Source organism: Panthera onca, chromosome A1, assembly GCF_046562875.1.
Source record: "Panthera onca isolate mPanOnc1 chromosome A1, mPanOnc1 haplotype 2, whole genome shotgun sequence".
In the NCBI taxonomy this organism is placed as follows: Eukaryota; Metazoa; Chordata; class Mammalia; order Carnivora; family Felidae; genus Panthera; species Panthera onca.
Genome location: NC_138339.1, coordinates 159,199,549 through 159,215,819, shown reverse-complemented (window position 1 = coordinate 159,215,819; position 16,271 = coordinate 159,199,549). Strand labels below are relative to the sequence as shown.

The window sequence follows — 16,271 nt, the reverse complement described above, 5'->3', positions numbered from 1 at the left end:
TATGTCCCTTGGTCACCATTGGTTTAAAACCTACTAAAATGTATTTCTTGCCTTGAAGAGTTTGAAAACCCCTGGGTTCGCGGTCAGGTTGATGTGAATATGATTTTCTCCTTTGTGCAAACCTTTCTTGTCACGCCCTGTGCTGGCCACAAGGCACCCGGCTCTTGAGGAGCCTGACCGTGTGCCGGGCACGGTCACAGTCACGGCAGCGTCCGACCTGTCCCACGTGGGAGCCGTGGGCCCGGACTTCAGCAGGTGGTGGCTTCTGCCCGTCCTTTGGGGATTGTTGTCGTCATCATGTATCTGGAAATCAGAACTCTGAGCACGTGTGAGGGGAATCATCGCTCTCCGTGGAGTTAGAGACTTGACTCCACTGGTTTTGTGACTTGGTTTCTCAGTCTAAAGGCCAGGTCTTGCTCAGTACTCGCGGGCAGGTCCCTGAACTTCTTAGGAGGAGTTAGGAGAAAACAGCCGGAGGGGCGGTGATGGAGGGAAGCCGTCCTTGGAAAACCTCCTTGCTAGGGTGGGGTGCTGTTGCTCAGGGTTGACGTCATCCTACTGGACTTTGAGGGACACCGGCGACGATCTGCCCTCAGGTGGTGCACACTGAGGTCACCTGCTGCTGAGGTCACCTGCTGCTGGGCGGCAGAGATGACCGTGGGCAGTGGGGCAGTGGCCGAGTCGAAGTGAGCGCACTGGGCAGCGCGGACCAGCTCTGCCCCCATATCCCTGCTCTGGGACGTGCGGCTGTCTCTGTGGGGACCACCCGCCCCATCTGGCGGGTCTGCGAAGCCCCTGCATCTTCACGAGACAAACAAGTGTGATGTGGTTTTGTCCGGGCCGATTGGGAGGATTCGCTATTTATGAGTCTTTTTCCAGAAAAGGGTTGGGGGGAGCTGGTACTGATATGTGTCCCATTTCTTAGCTGCCGGGCCGCGGGGCTGCTCTGTGTCAGGCTCTGTGTCAGGCTGGTTCTTAATTGAAGGTGCCGGGAGCCCCCGAGGCTTGAAGCTGACGCAGGAAGGTGGCGTCTGGCGCCCGCAGGGAGGGTAGTGAGAAGGGCCTTTCCCGTTGTCCCCCCTCCTTAGCAGAGCCTGGCCTGAGCCCTGTGACCCGCGTGCATCCCTGAGTGTGCTTGGGGCATTTTTGCGTCTTCCCCAGAGACTTGCCCACCTCCCCCAGGCCGTGCCCTCACCAACGTGTCACCAACCCCCTTCCTCAGCTTGTAGCATGAGTCCTGTGGCAGGCGCCCAACTTGGTTCTATGACCACAGCCCCCAAGGCAGGTAGTTCACTCCACCAGGGGTGGGAGGGAGTCTGAAGAGCCAGCGGCTGTGTCCCGGGAGCAGGTGGGTGCGGGAGCCTTTCCTGCTGTGAGGGCAGGGGTGTGGCTGGTGTGGCCTCTGACAGCCTACGGGGGGGGGGGGGGGGGGGGGCCAAAGCTGGCCTTCTTGCTGCTGTCTGCCACCTGAGGTCTGGGGGAGCGGCAAGGGAGGCAGGCGGCCGTGCCAGGCTTATGTCCTTTCCTGCTGGTTTTCTTAGTTTCTTTGATATGGCCGTGCGATGAGCCAGCTGTTACAATGGTTCTGTACTTTTATTTTCTGGAACATTCCTGGTCCTGATTCTGTGCTCTGCCCTGGAGAGTGAGACCTTCAGGCAGAGCCAGAACCTGGTGACTCAAACCCCAGGACTGTACTTGAACTTCATTCAGGGTCAGGGTCACGAACTTGAATACCCACCCCCCCATAGTTGAGAGATAATTTTCAAAAAAGGTAAAGAAAGCCATGATTCTCGTGCAAATACCAACAGACACGGGTTTAAGATTTTATTTTGCTTGTAGTGAGGGAACCGGATACTATAGCTGAGGGGGTGAGGCACTGGTGGACAGACTCCAAAATTTCTAATTAATTTCTGAAAAAAATTCATGTGGTACAAACATGGCAAAAATGTTCACACGCTAAATCTGCTGGCTAATTTCTACGTTCTGTGGTTTTCTGTGTCTGAGTCGCTCATATGGGTGCTGCCCCCATATGAGTGAAAGTGGTTGGAAAAGTAGACAGTGCTCAGTGATGGGGACCAAGGGCCAGGCCAGCTGGACACTACAGCTCTGACCACACCTGTGCCAGGCCCCCAGCCCAGAAGGATCAGGATCCGTCACTGACCTCCGATGCTTGGCCCCTACTTCCAGGGGTGGGGCTATCCCTGGAGCTCGGTCCTGCCCCCGGCCATGCCTCCTACATGCGGGGCACCCTGCCAGCTCTGGACGAAGGCTCCTTTCTTTCTTCCAGTGGGCTTGTGCTGAAATCTATGCGTCTGTGTAGAGACGGGCCTCCAGGTACTTTGTCAGTCCATCCTTGACACTCCACTGTCTGTCCACATGGCACAATCAGTGAATGGACAGGACGGGGCCTGGACCCTTCCTTTTCTCACCAGGATCACACACTTAATTGCAGGAGAGTCTTTGGTGGCCTGGCCTTTGCCTGACCTCAGAGTCGCTGCTCTGCTCCATTGATCCTTTTGTTAGTTGTGGGCAAGGCCACGCGGTCACCTAGTCTAGTGTCATCACTCATTTTCAAGAAGACGGTTGACACCGAACCCTGTTTAAGCCATCCTGCTGACCGTTTTGATGTCTTCCTGTTGGGGTCCAGGCCCACATGGCGGTAGCCCTTGGTTTGGGATTGCTCCCTGTCAAGTGGCGGGTTCTAGCAAAGTCTGCTTGAAGATAGGAGTGCTCGGGGGTCCAGGAGACAGGAGTCAGGATCTAACTGAATGCCTCAGGACACACTCAGGCCTGCACCCTGGATCTCATGGAACTGAGTGTCACTTGGGCCGAGAGGACTGCGGCAATCATGGAGAGTGTAGCCTGTGGTCAGCCTGTCTCCGAGGCCCTCGGCCGCCGGATACAGGCACCATACTGTCAGAGAGAGTGCCACCACACACGTGAACCTGTACATGTCTGGGATTTTCAGGCAGCAGAGGTTCAACCCCAATGTCAGAACTATCTTCAGAAAAGAAGGATCAAAGGAAGGAGCCCTGCAGGCTGTTCGGAGAGCTGGGTCAGCGTTCAGAGAGCGGCTCTGACAGTTTCTACATGGCTCTCGTCTTGTGACATTGCAGTGACCCTTTCTCAAAGCGGCTGCTTTCTGGGAGGGTGGGGCTGCCTCCGCTCCTGGGCTGGCTGGGGTGGGGGGGTGGCAGTGGTTGCACCTCGCTTCTCTTCCTGCTGTCTGCACGTGCTCCCTCCACCGGCTCCAGGAAGACTGTGTCCTCCAGCCTCACGCGGAATCTTCCAGGAGGCTCCGGGGCCCCAGGGCTACTGCCTGCAGGCTCCCTGCAGACCCTCTTCCTTCCCCGACCCTTCGACATCCTCCCTGTCTGCTCCCTTCTGGCCATGTGACGGTCACAGGAGAAGCTGACAGGCATGTTTAGCGCTGCCCCCACCTGCCCACAGCTTCTGCAGACACACCTGCCTGTGACAGGCAGGTGAGCAGGTTCGGATTCTGAGCAGGTGCCTTGGGGCTCTGGCCACTGCAGGTCCGGTGAGATCCGGTGGTCCAGCTTTACAGCTTCCAAAGCCCCTGCCCTGTACCTGCCACTGGGGCCCCCAGGGGAGCAGCGTTGACAGGTCTTGTCTGAGGCTGTGGCTCTCAGGGGTGCACGGGAGATGCACACCCCCCGCATCACCGGGGTGACTCATCATCTGCCCACAGACTCATACAGAGCACGAACCGGGCACCACAGACATGAGGTCTTTTGTATGAATCCCACTGTGTCATGCCCCCTGCTGGATTTCTCACTTCCTACAAGGTTTCTGTTTGTAGACTATGCGGGGAAGGCTGGAAAGGGGAAAAAGGTTCAGACACAAGCACGGCCTCTCCCACTAAGAGGACGAAGGAGGACGAGCTGGAGCCACAGGACTGTGCGTGTGGTGGGTGCGTGCACGAGCTGCGTGACCCTTGACCATGGCACTCCCCACGTGTTCCCGGAATGACAAGTGGCAACCTCGTGTGCATGTGGCCGCATGCCGCTCGCTCAAGCGTGTATATTGGTCATTGCCAGTGACGTGTAACCCACCCACCCCAGGGGCCACCCTTCTGCGTGGACACTCGTCGGTGTCTGCTGGAACGTGTTCCCAGTGCTGTGCACCCGCTATGCCCCCAGTCAGAACATTTTCCTCCAGAAGAAACCACCCGTGGTCACTTGTCCAGCCCTTGGCAAACCCTGTCTCTCTGGACTTGCATGTCCTAGACAGTTCGCGTGAATGGAACCCTACAGCACGTGGCCTTTTCTCTCGGCTTCTCTCCCTTACGTGCATTTTCAGGGTTCACCCGTGCTATAGCGCGTGCTCTTTTCATGGCTGCGTAGTAAGTCCATTGTGTGGGCGGTTGACATTCAGGTTGTTTCCACTGTTCAGCTGTTGTGAATGATGCTGCTGTGGACACACGTGTGTGTACGTGCTTATGTGGACCTGCGCTTTCGCTTCTCTTGGTGCAAAACCAGGGGTGGGATCTCTGTGTCACTTGGGGACTCCACCTTCACCCTCCTGGGGAAGTGGCGGACTGTCCCCTCCACTATCCCGCCATGATGGTGAGGCCCCAGCCCCCTGCACCTGCCCCGGTGGCGGGGGATGGGGGCGGCGTGAAGTGCGGTGTCCTCGTGGTTCCGATTTGTACCTCACACCCACTCGTGATGGTGAACGTCCAATGTGCTCTGTTGCCTCCCAGCTTGTCTGAATATCCGTTCAGTGATGTGAATGGACTGGATGTCAGATCTTTGGTGAATTTAACCATTTCAGAGTCAGCTGCTTTATCAAGGTCAGAAGTGGACGACGGAGGGTTTGCTGTGTTGCCATAAGCTTTCTGTCCACCGAGTCATGGCTACACGTGTTCGGGATTTAACACCCTTTCTGTGTAAGAGAATACGTTCACACAACAACCAACATCGTAAGAGCCCATTAGTGACACACGGTCTGCTGGAATAAACTGCACCATCTGCCTGCATCTTTCCAGATTGGACGTAAATGTACTGCGTATGTTAGTGAAACGGTCAATTTGTCTGCATTGTTTTCTGTGCCGTGGAACAAAGGTGGGACTTTTTATTCCCAGCTCAGTGGGACAGAAGCGCTGAGCCCTCCGGGGCATGTGACCCGCAGGGCACTGTGCCATCACCTCAGAGGACGCATCGTTCACACCCGGATTTGCCAGTGGGTACGCAGGTTGAGAGAGCTGAGCCCCATGGCATGCGGGGGTTCTGCTCTCCGGTCTTGCTCGCTGCTGAAGAGGCTTCCTTGTTTGTGGTTCCTCCTGGTGCCTCGTTTCTGGAACAGCATGCCCACCTGGAGCAGCCTGCACCCAACAGTTTCACCGAGCCCCCTGCCCCCCGCCCCCTGTTGTAGTTTTAGGCGTTTGCCCCCTTGTTCCTGTAGGTGACAATCTCATTCATGTGGAAATAGGAAGAGACTCCTTCCCCCTCTGACCCGCCAGGCAGCCGGGGGGGGGGGGGGGGGGCGGGGGGCCTCCGTGCTCTCGGTGAGTACAGCGCAGGGGTGGGGTTTGCCTCTTGGAGGCACGAGGACGCTGGGGCCTGCTGCACAGGTCAGGTGCACACTTTAGAGTGGGCTTGGAGCTGGCCTTTGTGGGCGTGCAGGTGCCCCCTGTGCAGCCAGGGCACTGACAAGGAACGATCAGTGTTGGAGCCTGTACTGCTGCTGAGTGTCCCTGGCCATCTCCAGGGCTCCAGGGTTCATGTCACGGAGGGCGTCCCATCCAAGACGAGTCCCTAGAAAGAGAGGCTGGCGTGTCCGTCTTCCTGCCCTCGGGAGGTTTTGTGACAACCCCCACCTTCATTCTCAGGGCTCCCAGTGACAGAATTGCCTTTTTGTGTTCAGCAGAGTTGCAGAACAGACCAGGTGATGCATACTTGGTTCAAGACCGGCGAGGGGCGCCAAGGTGGCTCAGTCAGTTAGGCAAACAACTTCAGCTCAGGTCACGTTCTCACAGTTCGTGAGTTCAAGCCCTGTGTCAGACGCTGCTGTTAGCACAGAGCCCGCTGTGGATCCTGTGTCTCCTTCTCTCTCTGTCCCTCCCCCTCAAAAATAAACATACGTTAAAAAAAAGAAATTGTGTAATTGGGGCTAATAGGTACTAAGTGTGCAGAGTAGCAGAGGATTGCTGACGAAGCGGACACAGAAATGTTGAATCACACGTCCATAGTCACAGGGCCGGTCAGCTGCAGGGCACACGCATGATGTGGGCATGATCGTGAACCGCTTTCTCCGGGGACGTCTTGTTGGATGTGTTGTCTATATGTTTTGCACACCTGGTCTTAGCTTCCTCAGAATTGGACATTTTTGCAGAGAACAGCATGCGGAACTCACCTGGGTCTTGGTCTGAACCCAAAGACGCTTCCTGCGTGTCAGGGCCACACACGAGACCGCTTGTAAGCGCCGTTCCCTGGTGTCCCTCCTTGGGCACTATTACACTGACCACTTGGTGAGCAGAGTCAGCCGGAAGCAGAACGTCACCACCGACTCGTAGTCTATTTGTAGAAGCAGCAGGTCTGGCCGAAGCTTGTGGGTCATTGCTTCTTTTTGTTCCTTGGGGAACAGCATGAATGTAGCTTCCTTATGCACAGCCTAGTTTTCATCTAGTAAGTACGTGGCTCGCTCCCAAATGGGTTTTTTGTTGCCCCAGTGCTCGTTGGTGTTCACTTTTCTGGGCTGGTCTTGTCCCACAGGTGGACATAGTGTCCCGATGTGCAGTAGGTAAAGTCGTGGGCTGGACGCGGCTAGGAGACCCCCCTCCACGCACCGTAGACACGTCCCCTGTCTGGGAGGATCGGGGCTTCCAGAGTCGGTGTTGTGGCTGAAGCCTAGCGGCTGGCTTTGAAGTAGGAGCAGGGCCCCCGGGGTTCTCATTTTTGTGTTACAAGTCATGTTTTAATGCTTTTCTTTCCTTTCCGGTTCCCCTATTATGTGTTCCTTTTCAGCGTAAGTTCCGGAATCCGTGGGAATGAGAAGCATCCGCGGCTGTGTCTTGAGCATGAAGGGATATCCGGGACTTAGATTTGTGTGTAAAGCTCTTATGCCGCTGTGTCAGCACCCGTTACTCGTGGCCTCACCTGGACGGGGAAGCAGCGGAAAAGGCCGTGGGCGGTGGGGACATGGCCTGGCCCTTGCATCGTGGGCTCCTGGGGCGCCACATCTGAGTTCCTGCCAGTTTGGGGGCCCAGCCCATTCCTTCCGGCGATCTTGCACCATTTCGCATGTCCCTGCTGCATGTCTCTGGAAACGGGTGGAGTTCTGGGGACCAAGTCGGTCTCTGCCCTCAGACCGCGTGGACATCCGGCAAAGCCAGGCCCTAGAGAAGGCACGGGGGGAAAGTGCGTGCGGGCGGCTACTGTGGACCCCGCGGTGCTAGGGGCACATCTGTAGACTTCTGACCCCACGAAGCTGGGAGGTAGGCCCGCGCCATGCCACGCAAGCAACAAGAGCAAAACAGTGTGACGTGAGGCTGTCCTCGCCTCAGCCCATAGGGACACTGCTGGCCTGTGTGACCCCGTCCACCTGGCTCCACAAGCGAGGGTGGGCACCGCGCCGGGCGGAACACTCTGGCTCCCCACAGCCGTGTGGTTCTCTTCCCGCTCCTGTTCTCCGTTTCCCGCTTTCGTTCCTCGTCAGCCACCATGAGTGAGGGGCTGTCACTGTCCTCAGGGGCCGTGAGGCTGCCTGAGGCCAATGTCTCAGTGACAGCTGAGTTGGAGCTGTGACCTGACTCGCCTTTCTTCCTGTCCCGTCACCCTGACCTTCTGCAGTGCTGGTGTTCCCACCTCCTCCCCCCATGGCTCACTGTACCCCAACAGGCTGACGGAGTGTGAGGCCAGGACCTGGGGCTGGGCTGCTGGTCTGGGGGTCCCAGGACCTGGGGCTGGGCTGCCAGTCTGGGGTCCCAGGACCCGGGGCTGGGCTGCCGGTCTGGGGGTTCCGGGACCTGGGGCTGGGCTGCCGGTCTGGCAGGACCAGAACCCGGGTCTGGGCTGTTGTTTTTTTGTTTTTTTTTTTTTTTTTTATTTTTTAATATATGAAATTTACTGTCAAATTGGTTTCCATACAACACCCAGTGCTCATCCCAAAAGGTGCCCTCCTCAATACCCATCACCCACCCTGCCCTCCCTCCCACCCCCCATCAACCCTCAGTTTGTTCTCAGTTTTTAACAGTCTCTTATGCTTTGGCTCTCTCCCACTCTAGCCTCTTTTTTTTTTTTTTTTTTTCCTTCCCCTCCCCCATGGGTTTCTGTTATGTTTCTCAGGATCCACATAAGAGTGAAACCATATGGTATCTGTCTTTCTCTGTATGGCTTATTTCACTTAGCATCACACTCTCCAGTTCCATCCATGTTGCTACAAAAGGCCATATTTCATTTTTTCTCATTGCCACGTAGTATTCCATTGTGTATATAAACCACAATTTCTTTATCCATTCATCAGTTGATGGACATTTAGGCTCTTTCCATAATTTGGCTATTGTTGAGAGTGCCGCTATAAACATTGGGGTACAGGTGCCCCTATGCATCAGTACTCCTCTATCCCTTGGGTAAATTCCTAGCAGTGCTATTGCTGGGTCATAGGGTAGGTCTATTTTTAATTTTCTGAGGAACCTCCACACTGCTTTCCAGAGCGGCTGCACCAATTTGCATTCCCACCAACAGTGCAAGAGGGTTCCTGTTTCTCCACATCCTCTCCAGCATCTGTAGTCTCCTGATTTCTTCATTTTGGCCACTCTGACTGGCGTGAGGTGATATCTGAGTGTGGTTTTGATTTGTATTTCCCTGATAAGGAGCGACGTTGAGCATCTTTTCATGTGCCTGTTGGCCATCCGGATGTCTTCTTTAGAGAAGTGTCTATTCATGTTTTCTGCCCATTTCTTCACTGGGTTATTTGTTTTTCGGGTGTGGAGTTTGATGAGCTCTTTATAGATTTTGGATACTAGCCCTTTGTCCGATGTGTCATTTGCAAATATCTTTTCCCATTCCGTTGGTTGCCTTTTAGTTTTGTTGGTTGTTTCCTTTGCTGTGCAGAAGCTTTTTATCTTCATAAGGTCCCGGGTCTGGGCTGTTGTATGGAGGGGACCAGGACCCAGGGCTGGGCTGCTATATGGGGGGGGTCCCAGGACCTGGGACTGGGCTGCTGTATTGGGGGTCCCGGGACTCGGGACTGGGCTGCTATATGGGGGTCCCAGGACCCAGGGCTGGGCTGCCATTCTGGGGGTCCCAGGACCCGGGGCTTGGCTGCTGGTCTAAAGGGACCAGAATCCGGGGCAGGGCGGCTGGTCTTGGTGGGGGGGACCAGAACCTGGGGCTGGGCTGCTGTATGGGGGGGCCAGGACCCAGGGCTGGGCTGCCAGGTGGGGGTCCCAGGATCTGGGCTGGACTGCTTGTCTTGGGGGTGCCAGGACCCGGGGGCGGGCTGCTGTATGGGGCTGCATTTTAGTCTCTCATCTGTGGCTGCAGTGTCATAGGCACCTCCGTGCTGAAGGCACAGGGTCTGGTTCGGTGTTTTAAAGGTTCTCCTGTCAGAAGACATTTACCGGGTGCCTCGCGCACGTGATACTGAATAGTAGAGTCAGACACCGGCCTCCTGTCTTCCCAGGAGGGCCCTTGAGCAGGGGGACCCGAAACGGCTCAGCAGCTCCGTCGTGAACTCAGTTTTACCCTCTCGTTAAAGACCCACCACCACGTTTCTAAGGGGGCTGCCTTTCCTGTTGGAAGCGTCGGGACCGTGCTGGGCCTTCTGTCTGCGTATGAGCCCAGCCACGTTCGTTCCCGTGACCACCAGCTTGTAAGGGCTTCCCTTTCGGGTGCAGACCGCCTGGCTCGGCCCAGTTCCTTGAGGAACTTAGCCCGTGGGGGTAGAGTGACGGGAGCCCGCTCTTCCCATGAGCGAGGACGCGCCTTACAGCTTGCGCTCCGCAGAGGGGCCGTCACCTGTGCTGACGGCGTTCTGTTCTCCGCAGTGTGCTGGCGAGGAGAACTGCGTGGACAGCCGGACCATCTACGTGGGGCACAGGGAGCCCCCCCCAGGTGCTGAGGCCTACATCCCGCAGAGACACCCCGACAACAGAATCGTCTCCTCCAAGGTGAGCTGTGTCCCTGTGGCGGGTACCCGCCCTCCTCCCGGGGCTATCGCCACGCTGCTGCCTGCCACCCGGCGCCGTGGTGGGTGTCCACGTGGGGCTGGTACGCGTGTCCCACGCCTGTCCCCACAGCCGGTGACAGACCGCATTCCCGTCACCTCCCTTTAATCACCCCAGGGCATACAAGGCCTGCTTCTGCCATGTGTGTGTTGGCTGGCCACGTGCCTGTGTGTCCTGGTGCACACATCCGTGTGGGGGACACACGTGATCCCGGGCGCATGTCCCCGTGCGCACATCTGTGTGGGGGACGTAGCACATTTTTTTTTTTTAACTATCAGAGCATCTGAAATTAAGAAGACTTGAGAACAGACAAGCCTTTCTCTTTAAGGCAGTTTTTTTAATGGAACTATTTTATTTAAAACTGCCACAGAAAACAACAGTAATGACAACAGCCATAATAGGTTTAGTCACCAGAGTTGCTCATCAGGAAAATCCCAAGCGATGAGTGTGGCATGTTGTTGCCCAGCCGGATAAGTGACAGGAGGCTCCCAGGCAGGTGTTGGCAGCGGGACCTGTGTGAACACGATAGTCTCAGGTGGCTCTCTCACTAGAGACCCCCCACTCGCCCCCCCTAAACAGGACTCTCTAACGATTCTTAACAGTCAGCCCCTGTGCAGTACAGGCGCACCGAGAGTCAGGGAAGTGCGCTGGAAACGACCCGGGTGCCGTGTGAGCGCGTCGAGGTGGCGCCACGAAACCGCCCACACTGCCCAGTGTCCATCCCGGGACATTTGTCAGGCCCTTCGGCCACCGATGGCTCCCCGCCTCGGCTGGTTTCCCCCTCCAGGGACAAAGCCTGGCCTGAGAGTCCTAGCCCCCATCCCTTCGGGTTGGTGTGGAAAGTTCTGCCCAGGACTGAGCGGAAGAACCTTCTGGAAAACAAAGCACCTGGTTGGGGTGGTCTGAGGGCCTGCTTGAGGCATATGGTAGAAGGTAGCTGGATGCTGAAGGAGGCTTGTTTATGACCAGCACCCCTGTCACTGTTTTCAGGGGAGAGAACCAGACTCGGTGATTTCTAAATGCCGTTCCCGACTCTGTCCTGATTCGAGTGTCACAGCCAATATATTATTTCCATTTGTTCCTTTCAAATACTCCTGCGGTGACTTTGAGGTGTCCTGTCTTCTTTCCACGCTCTATGAGTTGCCGCCTTTGCTCCCCCTGCAGTGGCACCCACTGTCCCCTGCCCTTCCCGCACTGGGGCCCCCACGCTGCCTCGGTTCCTGACGACGGCAGGAACCCCTCAGAACAGGGCCTGGAATACCTCAGAACAGGGCACCTGGGTGGCTCACTCGGTTAAACATCAGACCCCATTCAGGCCATGATCTCACCGTTTGTGAGTTCAAGCCCCTCATCGGGCTCTGTGCCGACAGCTGGGAGCCTGGAGCCTGCTTCAGATTCTGTGTTTCCCTTGCTCTCTGCCCCTCCCCCGCTCGTGCTGTCTCTCTGTCTCTCTCTCTCAAAAACAAATAAATATTAAAAACAAAAAGATGGCTCAGAACATATGGGAAAAAGAACTGAATTTGTAAAACCTGAGTTTATAACAGTTCTGGAGAATGTTTGCTGTAACGTATGTGTGTTTCCTTGGGAAGAAAACATTTCTGTCAGAAGAAAAGACTGCTGGGCAAGACTTCTTCCACGCACAGAAGTCTCCACTCAGTAAGCCTGATTGCATTTAATCAGAGAGCTTTTATTGTGTGAAAAGTTACACCAGGGGCAAAATTGCCAAGCTCGCCGTGCTTTCCCGGCAGTGCCGGTGCTACGTTGGCAGTGATTGGAGTTCCGTTTCCTTTCTGGGGGAGACACACTGGGCAGGGGCCTGGGATGAAGCAGAAGCAAGAACTGAGTCCCCAGCGCATCCCTTTTCCTTTCCTTCTGACGACACATAGAGCCCCGTGCCCAGGACTTGAGCTCGAGCATGAGTGGATCCGGCCGGCTTTGGGATAAGGTCGGGTGCTGCCTCATCAGTTCCATAAGGTTGTACATGGGACACAACATCCATGTGGCCCCCAGTTTGCCCTCGGGACGCCACAAATCTGATACTAGGCTGAGGCTATGCGGTCACTGCGTACTTTCGAGAAAGCTGCATCACTTGTGAGTTTTGGCCAGGGAGGATGGCGTCTGCCAGTCACACGTGGGCAGACGGTGGTCCTAGGACTTGTGAGAGCATTGTGTCTGCTCCACAGCAACCTCGTGATGCCACCGCCATGCAGGAGCCCAGCCCCTTGGAGGAGGAACAGCTTGAGAACAGGGCCCGCAACCAAGCCTTAGCAGCGAGCCTGACCCTGACCCTCATGTCCACAGGCCTGGCACCGCCTCCTGCCGGCCCAGCACACTGTCTGCTCAGTGTGTAACCCTAATGACCCCAGTCGGGCATGACTTGTTTCCACGTCCTGTTCTCCCAGCCGTGAGTGAGAGAGAGAAAGAGAGCCCAGCTCCACGTGTGGATTTCCTTCCACGGAGCTTCGCTTGGCCTGCGGGGCGGCGTCAGGGCCGTCAAGACAGCACGGTGGGGGAGCCGCTCTGAGGCACCTGACAGTCAGGACCGCGTGGTGCTGTCCATGTGTTCCCGTCTGGGGTAGAGAGCGGTGTGGGGCTTGTCCAGACTTTTCTTCCTGGCCATGACTGGGACAGACCAGCAGGCTGTGTTTTGTCCTGAGCCACACTCCCGGCGGAAATAGAACCATGGCCACCACCACAGACAGACCCGGGTGCTCGGGAGGCGTCTGTGACATGGGGCACACGCACCATGGTGCTCGGTGTCCGTGACGTGACAGAGGTGAGAGCAGGGGCCGTCCTGTGGGACTCAGGACTCCTCGCAGGGTCTGTAGGGGCGAGGCGAGGACTTCATTCTGGCACGGCCGACACCAGGCACCTGCAGTCTGTGGACTGGGTCGGGGAGCTGGCGCTTGATGCCGTGGAAGGTCTGAGTCGCACGTGACATCCTGCCCGTGTCCACACTCTCCACACCCACTGTTTAACAAAGATGAAGCCGTCTGCAGCTCGTCGGCTCTTACGTGTTGTCAGATGCCCCTTTTACGGTTTCTGTCCACATGGTGCTGACCCGTTTGCACAGTCACACGCACTTAAATGATTTCACGGGTTTTCACCCTGTCACACACCATCAGGAGTTAGTGACCCTCCTTTCAACCACATTAACCATCTGCGGTAATGACTTATTATAGTAATTTATCCCACGCGGTAAGAAGATTACAAAGTGTAATGTCTGAGCTGCCGTGTGGCCTCTCCTGCCTGATTAGAATTCAGCAATCATGTAAGTGGCTTTCAAGCCCAAATCTGGGCTGCTTCCCTTGCACTCTAGAATCTGGGAAGCCATAAGGAGTCCAGAAACGGTAGCATTAAAACGGGACAAGACCAGATATACACGTAGCATTCCAGGCTTCACGAAACTCCCCACTTGGAAGGATTGCAGTGGATGACACTCTGTTTTATTTTCTTATACGTAAGATGAAAACTTTCTAAGGTGGAAACTTTCAAAAATATGTAAAAAGTCAGTGATGTGATAATCGCTCACATCCTTCTCACCAGTGTCAGTGGCTGTCTCCAGGCGGCAGTGCTGGCTTCATCTCTGCGTCCACTTTCTACCCCACACTTGGTGAGGCACGTCCTCTACAGCATTTGATTTTCATCTTTCGATTTTTCGGTAGGTGGAGGATGGGGTTTCCAGGAGGACCTTTTTCCATTCATGTGACTTTGCTACCAAGTAACACATTACAAGTATTTGGGGAAGTTTTTGGTTAACTGGCGGGCAGTCAGTACGGGCTGGGAAATGAGGTTGGTTTCACAGGGTAGGGCCTTGAAGACAGCTCCATTTTGGGTCAGGAAATCCGTGAAGAACAAAGGATCCTTCTAGGCTGGTCACAGAAACACGGACATGAGACGTAAATGCTGTTCCTGCATACGAACTTCTGTTTCTTTTCATCTCCTTTTAAAAGTTAGTGGAAAGTAACTGACTCATTATGGCCCATTTAAGAGAAAAATATATGTATCTTTCTTAAAAATTTAAGAAGATTGTGTTTGTATTGTTTGTCAAGCTATACAATTTTAATGTCCCTGTTATTTTTTTACTGCCAGTTGGAGCCAGAACTGTGATCCCTGCCGCATTCTTTCTGGGTGTGTGCTGTGGTACTTACTTTACACGTGAAAAAAACTGGAACACAGTCCTTAAATAATTCAAATAATTCAGTAAAGTCTACTGGAGTTTTAGGTGTCAGGACCAGGGTTTGATATGGGTCTGACCCCAAAGGCCATGTGTTTTCCAGTAGAATAAAGAGGAAATACTTTCTTTTAAAAAAAAATTTTTTTTATGTTTATTTTTGAGAGAAAGAGAGAGAGAGAGAGAGACAGCATGAGTGGGGGAGAGGCAGAGAGAAAGAGGGAGACACAGAATCGGAAGCAGGCTCCAGGCTCTGAGCTGTCAGCACAGAGCCGACATGGGGCTCGAACTCACAAACTGCAAGATCACGACTTGAGCCAAAGTCTGACGCCTAACCAACTGAACCACCCAGGCGCCCCCAGGGAAATACTTTCTGAATTCCATAGAATAGCCAGAGTATCCTGAGGTAGGGCAGCAAATTAAGAATTCAGATCATGTTTTTTTGTTTTTTGGGTTTTTTTGGTTTGGTTGGTTTTTTGTGGGGGCGGAGAAGACACTGCTGATACTTTGGGAGAACTGGCAGTCAGGGTTGGTTTTTTTGGGGGGGGGGGGGTTTGTTTGTTTCTGGTTGAGAAACCGAGGTAAAGACGGAGCCACAAATTCCCCTCCCTCTGCTAGTGTCTGCGGCTACATTCCTGACCCAGAGACCTGCTTTTTGGTTCTCAGTTTGTTTGCACTCAAATGAAAGCCTAGTGTGTCCTTGACAAAACACAGCACCTATTCATGATGTAGAGTTTCTGCAAACCAGGAACACAGGAGAATTTCCTCAACTCGATAAAGAACATCTATTATAAACCCGCAGCTAACGTCATTCTTTTAAAGATTTTTTTTTAATGTTTATTTATTTTCGAGACAATGCGAGAGACAGAGTGCAAGCAGCGGAGGGGCAGACAGAGGGAGACACAGCATCCGAAGTGGGCTCCAGGCTCCAAGCTTTCAGCACAGAGCCCGATGTGGGGCTTGAACTCACGAATCGTGAGATCGTGACCTGAGCCGAAGTCGAACGCTTAACCGACTGAGCCACTCAGGCGCCCCAACATCGTTCTTAATGATGAAAAAAGAGATGCTTTCACCCTAATCGAGAACAGTGAAAGTTTCCCCGCCGCCGTTCCCATTCAGTGTCTTACTGGATGTCTTCACTAATAACAGTGAGAAAGGAAAGGGAATACAAGATACGCAGTTTGGGAAGGAAGAAACCGCTGTTAACAAGTGCCATGATGGTCTGCAGAGAAAAATGCCAAAGAAAAATCCCAACAAAACCTCACAAGCAGAGCACGGCCAGCGGCAAACAGTTGAATTCTCAATTAGAAACACCATTACATTGGCATGAGAAAACGGAAAAACACATATGTGTAACAAAATATGTACAAGATCTATGTGAGGGAAACTATAAAACTGTGATAAAAGAAAATATTTAGGTGAATGGAGAGACATTCTGTGTTCATGGATGGGGAGGCTTAGTGTCGTCATTAAGATGTCAGTTCTGTCCACCTCAATCTATACAGTCAACCAAATCCTCATCCGAATCCCAGCAGGTTATTTTGTGGACATCAGGACGCGGATTCCAAAGTTTGTACGGAGAGGCAAAAACCCAGAGAGCCAACACAATATTGAAGGAGAACAAAGTTGGAGGGCTGATGCCTCCCAACATCTAGACCAGATGTCAAGCCATAGCACTCAGGATAGTGTGGCCAATGGACCGGCATAGAGCCTGGAAATGGACCCCCATGTAAGATGGTCAACCAATCTTTGACAAAGGAGCAAAGGCAACACAATGGAGTAAAGACCGTCTCTTCCCCAAAAGGTGATGAAACCGCTGGGTGTCCATTTACAGAAAATGAGTCCAACATGGATCTTACACCATTCACAAAAATTAACTCAAAATGGATCATAGACGTAAATGTAGAA

General features: G+C 54.1%; 1 protein-coding gene across 5 annotated transcripts in view; it reads left to right on the top strand.

The window, feature by feature from the left end:
• Positions 1–16,271, top strand: part of ATP11A (ATPase phospholipid transporting 11A) — a 125,312-nt gene that overhangs the window by 49,819 nt on the left and 59,222 nt on the right. For all 5 annotated transcript variants that reach the window (XM_078452879.2, XM_078452890.2, XM_078452888.2 and 2 more), the window contains exon 2: positions 10,010–10,132. In XM_078452879.2, the coding sequence (XP_078309005.1) occupies positions 10,010–10,132 (123 nt within the window). The remainder of the gene's footprint in view (positions 1–10,009; positions 10,133–16,271) is intronic.